Genomic DNA, 10,436 nt, shown 5'->3' on the forward strand with positions numbered 1-10,436 from the left:
TTTGGGCCAGACCTTACTCGTCTGTTCCCTGACCAAGATATCCCACGCAGGGCTGTGACTTGGGTGAGTCAAGTGAAGAGTGTATGTTGTGAAATTTGAAGAGGCACTCTCTCAGGGCTGTGCAAGTGCAGGCTAACACCGGCAGGACCCTAAGACAGAGTCTCTTCTCTTTCACCTCTCTCTCCTGCCTTAGGTCTAAGCTTTGAACTCCCAGAGGGAAGAGGCTGTGGCTGCTACTGCCTGGGTGTCCCCAACCCAGCCTCTGGGCAGTGCACTGCTGTCACTTGGAGCTCAATAAACATTTGGCAGTTGTCAAGTCTCATCTTTCTTCCCTGAGAGAAAAAGGGCCTATGCTGGGAAAAGCACATGTACGTCACTCGATCTAGCCGATGGATCTAATTGGCCAGGGTCTGGACTTCTCATTTGCTAGACATAAGCAAACGAGATGTGGGGGGCCGGGGTGGGGGTGAGAACCCAGTGCCCTTGCAAGATTCAGAAAGTCCAAGCCAGAAGGTAAATGACATTTAGTCCCACGTATTCTTTTTACATGTGGGGCAACAGAATTGGAGAGTAACAGTGACTTGCCCTTAGGGACAGGACAGGGATACATAGCAAGTTCTCCAACGACAACTGTGACTTAATCCTGGAAGCCAAAGCTGCTACTGGATGCGCATCGAGTATATCGACTGTCTACTTATCAGGACTGGAGCAATGAGCAGGATCGATCCATTGCTTTTGACTGCCAGCAAGTGCTGCTCGCCGATTGGTCCGGGTTAAGGAAACAGAAAAAAAAAGGGCGTGCACGTGGTACCTTCCGTCAGAGACTGGCGCTTGCGGGTGAGAGTGAGGCTGGGGAGCGACCATGGCGTCGCTGAATAGTAGCGCTGTCGTCTGCGTGATTTGCTTGGAGAAACCCAAATACCGCTGCCCCGCCTGCCGTGTGCCCTAGTAAGAGTGGGGGTCGTGGGGGAGGAGGCCGGGTGGAGCCTGCGGGGCGGCTCGGGGACCCGGCGGGGGCTGCGGGAGGGTCCGCGAGGCTTTCCGGGCTGACGCGGTCGTGTTCTCTGTTGTTGCAGCTGCTCCGTGGGATGTTTCCGGAAGCACAAAGGTAAGACCCCGGCGCCCCGCTTGAGCTCCCGGCACTCCCCTAGTGCGGGCAACCCCCGTCAATTCCTGCCTCGTCCCACGGGGAACCTCTACTTGTGAATGCTTCCTCGGGTTTCGAACAGTGAAAACTTCTGCCCTGCCTTTTCTTTTATAGACTTTCTCTTTTCTTTTCTTTTCTTTCTTATTTTAAATACTGGGCTACTTTGGTCTGACAGAGTCGACCCTAGTAGTTTCTTCATCTTAGAATTCTGACGCAGAAGCTGCTCTTGCTGAGGTTAACGAGAACGTTTTCTTTCCTTCAAAAATGTTTTGTTAGAAACAACGAGGTAGATCTGTTTACAATAAGGAGCGATTAGTCTACATTTTAACTCCAATTCGGGGTCTCTTCTCAGTCCTCAGGGACCCTTTGCCGCGACCGCATGCTGGGTTGACTCTTTTGTTAAAGTTCCTCATTGGTTTTTTGCTTCTCGTGTCCCCCCTTCCAGACTCTGACTCAGAGGTCCATTTCAAGCTGCTTCCCTCCCCCCTGCTGTTTTTTTTTTTAACCCTAATGACCGTGGAGCATTTTCAAAGGAAACTTTTTGGTTCAAGATAGGAAAGAAGGAGAACCGCTTTGCTGGAAATAGGGTTGTGGAGCCGGGTTGGGTAGGCTTTGCTCTGGCTGTGCAGCCCTGGGTGGTCCAAGAATCCCTAAGGCAATCTGGAGCAATCTGGAGCTCTCAACTGTGTGGCCGGGCTGCCGCCAAGGTCTTTCCTGAAATGCACATTTGAGTAATTAACTCCCTTGTTGAACACTCCAGCCTCTCTAGGAAAGGAAGCCAGTGATTCTTAACTTGGGTATTGCTCTCCCTAGGGAGACGCACTGTTACACTGTTTCTGTTTTACAGTAGCTGAGGAGGGTTGGGGGGCAATTCTGGCAATTGGTATTGACTCAGATAAACAGCCTGTGGTGTGTGAGACTCACACCATTAAAGACCTTTTGTTCTTGCCCTTGATGAGAGACACTGGTCTTGGGAAGAAAGGCCAACCTCCCTTTGTGGTATTCTTTTGCTCTTCCTCCACTTGTGTGGGCCCCAGCCTCCTGCCAGGCCTGCCCTGTCAATCAACTGGTAGTTGCTCATCACCATGTGGTTGCTCCTGACCCTGTTCTTTCAGGGGTCTGGTCCAGCTGTAGACCTTTCCCTCTGCCAGGAATGCTCTTTCCACCTGAAAGTGCCTCCTCTTTGTCTCCCGGCCCTCTCAGGTGATGTAAATCAGACTTTTCTCCATCTCTCCAACTGCCATCTCTAAGACTCAGCCCCTTGATGGGGGCCTGATGACTTTATCTGTGTAATTGGCACGTGGCACATGCAAATTTAGTGTCTGAAACTGCTGAGAAAATAGTTTGGTAATTGAAGTCAGTGTGCCACTTGATCTTGGTGAAAGCCCTGTGAGGTTCTGCAGAGTAAGTTGGATGGGGACAGATCCTCAGGATACACAAGACCTGTTTCCTCCACCCTCTGCCAAGCCCAGGGTTGCTTGTTTTCTGGATACTGCCCTGTGATTTGATCCCTCATTTCCTTTGCATCCATCATCCCTACCCACATCCCTTACCCTGAACATAGCTTCCCACCTAGATGCTGGCTTGGTGGAGAGGTGCAGCCTTGTTGCTAAAGTAGAAGTGATGTGCGCCTGATTTGTGTCTCTTTCAGAGGAGTGCAACCCTGAAACTCGTCCTATTAAGAGAAAAAGATCAGCTGTTACTGCAAAAACTATAAAGCCTGCAGAAGACAAAGGTGGGTTGGTTGATTTCAAACCAGCCAACCTAGGAAAAGGTTTCAAATAAAAGAAGCTGAAAGGAAAGAGATGTGGGTTGGGGCAGGGAGTCAGGAACGATGGCTTCATTAAGGAGCAGCACCTTCCTTAGCCTGGAGCACCAGGAGTGGGGCACCTGTTATGTATTATAGAGCAGCCTGAAGGTATTGTTAAGGGCAAGAAACAAGGAGGACAGAGGCAGAGGGGATAAAGCCTGTAGCTGTGGTTTGGGGGGGGGGGGGACCCTGCTGGTAGGATCCTTTTCCAGTCATGGCTTCAGGTTTCCCGCCATGGGCCTGGCTGGAGCTGTCAGTTCACCTGAGCTAGGCTTGGGTGGGCGACTGCCTTTGGCCTAGGTCACCTTCATGCTGCTGGGGCTCTATGGATTTATTGTGGGAGTGGGCTGTCTCATCCATTTATCCACACTTCAGTATCTCCTGGGTTTCATGTACCATGCCAGTCTCTGAAAGCAGCCCCTCCTGCTGCCTGAACATTCACAGCATGGGGATAGCCTATTTCTGCCTTTTGAGAAACTTCCTTGTTGGGTTCAGGCAGTGCCAGAAATTTCTGGCCATGCTAAAAGCACAGGGCATTCATGTTAGCAGGTTTTAAAAAAATTTTTTTTTAACGTTTTTTATTTATTTTTGAGATAGGGAGAGACAGAGCATGAACAGGGGAGGGGCAGAGAGAGGGAGACACAGAATCTGAAACAGGCTCTAGGCTCTGAGCTGTCAGCACAGAGCCTGACGCGGGGCTCAAACTCACAGACTGAGAGATCATGACCTGAGCTGAAGTCGGCCGCTTAACCGACTGAGCCACCCAGGTGCCCCTGTGTTAGCAGGTTTTTATAGAACACCTAGTTTTTTGGGTCCTGACAGGGCTGGAGCTATAGTGAGGGGACCTGGGGTGATAGGAATTGGAAAATCAGGCTCCTGTCCAGAAGACCACAGAGACACATAGAATAAACAAGTATGTGAATACTAGGGTGTGCTTGTTAAAGTCACTAATTCTTTGCTTTTGCTTTCATTCCCTTTCCAAAAAGAGGAATGTTGATACAGTTATAAGTTCCAGAAAAGTCATTTTTGTTTTGTCTATACCTACTTTGTCCTGCTATTGTCACTTGTGTGCACATTTTTAATCTATTGCAGTAGTTGTTAAAATCTGGCATCTAGGTTTTGTTTCTAGTCCTAATTAGTTGATTGTGTTCTGTATTCCTCAGATGATGATGATGACTCTGTAGCTGATTTTCTCAATAGTGATGAGGAAGAGGACAGAGTTTCTTTGCAGAATTTAAAGAATTTAGGTAAGTCTTTGCTGTGTTTACTTCTTTGTCAATTACTGATAACATTTAATCCAAAGAATAACGTGATTTTTTGGTTATTAATAAATACAGTTGACCCTTGAACTGTGCTGGGGTTCGGCTTCACTCCCCAACTACCATGCAATGAAAATTTGTGTATAACTTTTGACTCCCCCAGAACTTAACTAATATTCTAGTGTTGACCAGAAGCCTTACCAATATAACATAGTCGATTAACATATTTTGTATGTTATATGTATTATATGCTGTCTTCTTACAATAAATGAGAGAAAAGGAAATGTTAAGAAAATCATAAGGAAGAGAAACACAGCACTGTATTTATGGGGGAAAAATCCTTGTATATGTGGGCCTGTGCAGTTCAAGCCTGTTGTTCAGGGTCAGCTGCACTTGAGTATGGCGTGCAGAGCCCTTATGTTGCATGATTCTGTGAACACTGAGGGCTTCATTCAACACCTCCCAGCCTGCCTACAACTCTCTTGCTCTGGAATCCTGTTTTTGTGGGTTGACAAAATTTTCCCTCAAGGCTTGGTTCAGGTTACCTTTCCTCAGCTAAACTTCTCTTGACTTTTTGTTGTTCTCAGAAGTAAGCCCTTTTTTGCCTTCCCATCAGGCCTTGTAATACACCACTCATATTTTATAGTAATTTCTCTCTCCCACACCAATTTGTAGGGCAGGGGCCTACATTTATTCCCATGTACCCAGGGCACAGTGTATGGTCTAGCCATTAATGCAGACTGGGCAATCCCAGGATCTGATTTTTCAGAGGGATGCAGGTGTTAACAATGCCCAGCGTTTGTGTAGGACTGTGCAGTCAGTCCTTATAGCAGTTCTGTTCTGTGTGTGATTAGTAAGCCAGTGTAGTTTCTAAAGATGGAAATTTTCATTGTTTCCATCTCAACGTAGGCTGACTGCTTGGTACCCATTCCCATGGTAGTGATTAGTTATACTGAGGGTGAAGCTGAGATATGAGGGTAGGTGTGAAAAGTTTTTCAAACTGCAAAGTACCATGCAGATGTGTGTGTCCGTTCATTGCTACAGATCCTGCTTTGCAAGGATCAAGTGTTTGCTTAAACAGCATTCAGAGTATGTAGTGTAACTGTCCTCACCCAGTGAGAACCTTCAGGCCTATGAAGAACAAAAACATGCCAACAGCTTAGTGCTATTATTTTTTATATTTGTCCTGGTAAAATATTTTTTCCTAATTGAAATGGCATAAAGTTAAATTATTTACAGAGATACCAAGAACAAGAATCTGTGATAGCATTTAACTTGGAAATCCTTTGATATGCTGATCTCACCTTATTTATGTGAAGCATTGGTTCAGTTCTTGGTTTTAAAGGTTAAGGGGGATACAGCACTCTTGATATTTGTTGCATTAGAAACATTTAGCTTTTAGCTATCTCCATCTGTTCCCACTTGAACTCACATTGGCTTTCTTGTTCATTTTTAAGGGGAGTCTGCAGCATTAAGAAGCCTACTGCTCAATCCACACCTTAGACAGTTGATGGTCAGCCTCGATCAGGGGGATAACAAGGCAAAACTCATGAGGGCCTGCATGCAGGAACCCTTGTTTGTAGAGTTTGCTGACTGCTGTTTACGGATTGTGGAACCATCCCAGGATGAGGATTCTTAAGATGGATTATTGTGCTGCTTGCTCAATCATGTGCGTGGCTCTCAGAACTTGCCTGCTCCTCCTCCCAGGAGAACAGCTAGTGTGGGGTCCTGTGAGCAAGGGTGGTGACTTCCAGGGCATAGGCCACCTGATGTAGGGTAGGCCGCATAAGTCTTTATGTCAAAAACTGTGGCATGGATTTCGGGCAAGATGGGGGACACTCAAGGTGGCAAGCCCTTTATGGAGAGAGAACTTGACATTCAGATAGTTGTCTTTAAATGTTTTAATTTTGGTACAGGTTAGACATTACAAATGATATCTTTTGTCAAGTTTTATACCCATTTGAATTAAAACTTCCTCAGTGTTGCTAAATAAAATCAAGATGTGATTCTCTGATAAATTGCGTTGTTCATCCTTAGTTCATAATTGCTTGAAATTACGTTAAATAAATCAACATATTAAATAGTAAGGTTTTCTTTTTTTTTTAACTTTTTTTTTAATGTTTATTCATTTTTGAAAGAGACAGAGCACAAGCAGGGGTGGGGCGGTGAGAAAGGGGGACAGAGAATCTGAAGTAGGCTCCAGGCTCTGAGCTGTCAGCACTAGGGCCCAATGTGGGGCTCAAACTCATGAACCATGAAATCATGACCTGAGCCGAAGTCAGATGCTCAACTGACTGAGCTACCCAGGCACCTGAGGGTTTTGTTCTTTTTAAAGGAACTAAATGCAGATATCCCAGTTGAAATTTTAGGGTTAATTTCAAGCTGACTTGACCTGTTCTGTTTGTGGGGAATCGAAGATGCCCAAAGGTAGTAAATGTGGGAAGTTCTCTGTGGCCCTGAGGTTTCTTAGTCACGGTTTGGTAACCAACCCGTGACATCTGTCAGGGCTTGAGATGTAGGTGGGAGCCCCACGCCACTGGTGGCTGCAGCAGCCCTGGATTGCGGGCGGGAGCTGTTGCTTGCTCATGTGTACTTAGAGCTGCTGTGGGAGTAGTTTGGCAGCTTGGTGTCATTCAAATGTCTTTGGCAAGGCAGCTGGCAGGAAAAGGCCTTTTGGACACAAAGCACCAAAGGACTGCCCAGCCAGGTGAGACTAGAAGGTGAGAAGAACTCACACATGGCCCAAGCTGTGTCTTTCCAGCATAACCTGATTAAAGCCAGTAACACTATAGGGTGAAGGTTCAGGGCAGATGTCAGTATAAGACAATGGACACTTTCTGCAGTGTAACTTGATGGAGCCCTGGAGAGAGAGATATAGCTTATCTCTGGCTTCTAGGAATGCCACCTGTATGGGTGCCTAGAGCAAATGCTAGAAATGCAGGTCGTGGACAAGTACTGGTATGATTCAGTTAACATTCTTTTCTCATTCTAAACCAGTGGCAAAGTCCAGAGTCCAAATATTTAATTTATATTAAAACATAAAATTTCACATCCATTCTTTGTGATGCACAAGGGAGCTCTCCCCTACTAGGAGTATTTATTACCTGTCATAAAACTACTTACAACTGGAAGAACAGTTATACTTCTGTTTACATTCTGGCTAGCCTGCGTGCTGTCATGGGAGATTTTATCCAGATTATGCCCTAGAGAGTAATTCCTCTGGTATGGAAATTCACTGTTTCCTTCCTTTTGCCTTGTCAGTGTCACTTAATCTTTGCTGTGACCCCATGTAGTAGGTTGAGTATTAGCCCACGTTCCATGCTGGTTCTTTTACTCTGACTGCCCATACTATAAAAACAGAACTCTTGGATGACTGACTTACCTGCTTGATTTGCTCTACTGGAACAGGAGATAAACCAAGTGATAATTTGAGGAAAATATGCTAAATCCAGTGCTATTTGAGGGAATAAGCTGTCATCAAACCCAAATCTTTAAAAAGTGGGACAAATTCAATGGAGATTCAGAGGAGATACCAGAAGACTTGGGCAGTTTTTAAAAAGTGAAAGGGTTCTGGAAAATTCCTAATTGTAATGATGGTAACAGCCCAGACCTGCAGCTAGCTGGGAATCTCAGGTTTCTGATTTCCTGAGCAGGGTCAGGATGGCTCTGGTCCCAGCATTAGTCCTGTTCCCACTGTGGACTCCTGGGCTTTGCTTCCTGCCTTCTATAAGATATGAGGGACCCAGAGCCATGGTGGGCAGGACTGCCATCCTGTCACACAGCTTACCTGAGGCAGCGCTTGGATGGATGCAACACCAGCTTGTTCTTGTGCTGTCTGGACTGTGAAGCTACTTGGGCTGGCCATGGGGAGCTGGAGGCAGGCCCAGACCACCAGCTTCCTCTGAAAGCCGCATACACCCACAGCTGCATTGGCCAAGTCCAGGCCTAGGGGCCAGAGATGGATTACTGCCACCAGGAGGCTGGTCTGTGCCTGGGGCAGCAGGAGGGAGCCCATGGGAAGAGGAACTTGACACGTGTTTTTCATCTACACCATCCAGTTCTTTAGAAGCAAGGAAGGCCATTCTGATCTTAAAAGAAGAATGCCGCTTTGTAGTGTTCAATTTATTAGCTCTCTTAAGGGAAATCAAAACTATGTTTAATAAAACAGCTTAATGAGGTAAACTGAAGGGCACCTGGCTGGTCAACAGCTGGATACCTTCAACTAGATTGGCGCCATGTGGCAGAACTTTATACCCAAAGCAACTGTACTTAGGTCTTACATGTGCTACCTTAAAACTAATAACCTTGATATCTAATTGATAGACCATAAAATTCACCTCTTTGAATAAAGTGTATAATTCTGTGGTTTTTAGTATATTCCCAGAATTGCTTATGCCACTCTTTCTGTGTCCGAACCACCCTGCAGTGTTGCTGGTATTTCGTACATGAGGAGCTTGAGGCCATCTAGTGTGTGGTGGCAGGGTCAACCTTCCACCCTAGGGCCACCTGATACCAGACTACCCACTGCCCATCCTGACTGCTGGAGTCAGATACTGACTCTCCATTTCTGCCATGTGCACTTGATGGCTGTGGCACCTGCGTGCAGCTTCTGGATGTGTTTCTGAGTTAACCAGGAACAAATGGCTAAAGGGTTTGCCCAGAAACAAGGAAGAAATAAATGAAATGTTGGTTAGAACTGTTAGTAGCCTGGCTCTGCAGCAACACCCCATCTGCTGAAGAAGTTTGGAATAGGTACTTTTTCAGTGAATGGCTACCTCGTGCCACTACATAGAGTAAGGAGGTAAAGTGAATACCTGAAGCAAACCTGGCTCTAAAGAACACCCATCACACTTAGTGAAATATGAACTTAGTTGAAAGATGGGTTTCTCCGCAGTGTTGCTTCACAGAGTTGAATATATGGCAGTTTGGGTTGTGATGACAGCTTATTCCCTCAAATAGCACTGGATTTAGCATTTTTCCTCAAATTATCACTTGGTTTATCTCCTATTCCAGTGGAGCAAATAACAAGCAGGTAAGTCAATGGTCCAAGAGCTCATTACACTTCTAGGCCTAGGTTTTCAAACACTTGTAACCTACTGAAACAAGATGTTAATTGAAAGATGGTCTCTACACAGTGTTGTTTCATAGAGGTTAGTATATGGCATTTTTGTTATCATTCTACGTCTAGGTTTTCAAACTTTCTAACTTAGTGAAATATGAAGTTAGTTGAAAGATGGTTTCTCCACAGTGTTGTTTCACAGAGTTGACTGGCACTTTCGTTATACTTCTAGGCCTATATTTTCAAACATTTGAACTTAGTGAAACGATGTTAGTTGAAAGACAGTTTCCACACTGTTGTTTCACAGAGATGACTCTATGGCACTTTCCTTATAGTTCCCCACATAGGTTTTCAGACACTTCTTAGTGAAACAAGGTGTTGCTTGAAGATGGTGTTTCCACATGTTGTTTCACAGAATTGAGTATGTGGCACTTTCTTATAGTTCTTCACATGGGTTTTCAAACACTTCTGACTCAGTGAAACATGTTAGTTGAAATATGGTTTTCTTCACAGTGTTGTTTCACAGGGTTCAGTATGTGTCACTTCCAGTGTACTTCTAGGCCTAGGATATCAAACATTTCTAACGTAGTGAAACAAGATGTTATCTGAAAGATGGCTTCTCCAAAGATTTGTTTTACAGATTTGACTATATGGCACTTATACTTCCCCCCACCATAGGTTTGCAAACACTTCTAACTTAGTGAAACAAGATGTGAGTTGAAAGATGGTTTCTCCACAGTGTTGTTTCACAGACTTGAGTATATGGCACTTATAATTCCCCACATAGGTTTTCAAACACTTCTTTTTATTTTCTTAATTTTTTAAAACTATACATCCAAGTTAGCACTAATGATTTAAATGAGGAGTAGAATCCAGTGATTCATCCATCCCCTACATACAACACCCAGTGTTCATCCCAACAGGTGTCCTCCTTAATGCCCCTTTCCCATTTAGCCCATCCCCCCAGTCACAACACCTCTAGAAACCCTCAGTTTGTTGTCTGTATTTAAGAGTCTTTTATGTTTTATGTTTTGTCTCTGTCCATGTTTTTATATTATTTTTGCTTCCCTTCCTTGTGTTCATCTGTGTTGTATCTTAAATTCCAAAAATGAGTGAAGTCATATGATACTTGTCTTTCTCTGGCTAATTTCACTTAGCATA

At 45.0% G+C, this 10,436-nt stretch overlaps 1 protein-coding gene across 1 annotated transcript; it reads left to right on the forward strand.

The window, feature by feature from the left end:
• Window positions 1–808: 808 nt before the first annotated feature.
• Window positions 809–6,303, forward strand: LOC109256141 (zinc finger HIT domain-containing protein 3). Its single transcript, XM_053892792.1, has 5 exons — window positions 809–948; window positions 1,077–1,108; window positions 2,799–2,882; window positions 4,121–4,204; window positions 5,674–6,303. Exons 1-5 carry the CDS (start codon window positions 863–865, stop codon window positions 5,853–5,855), a joined length of 468 nt encoding a protein of 155 aa, XP_053748767.1. The 5' UTR covers window positions 809–862; the 3' UTR covers window positions 5,856–6,303.
• Window positions 6,304–10,436: the final 4,133 nt, after the last annotated feature.

This window comes from Panthera pardus, unplaced genomic scaffold, assembly GCF_024362965.1.
Source record: "Panthera pardus isolate Hobbes unplaced genomic scaffold, ASM2436296v1 HiC_scaffold_3, whole genome shotgun sequence".
In the NCBI taxonomy this organism is placed as follows: domain Eukaryota; kingdom Metazoa; phylum Chordata; class Mammalia; order Carnivora; family Felidae; genus Panthera; species Panthera pardus.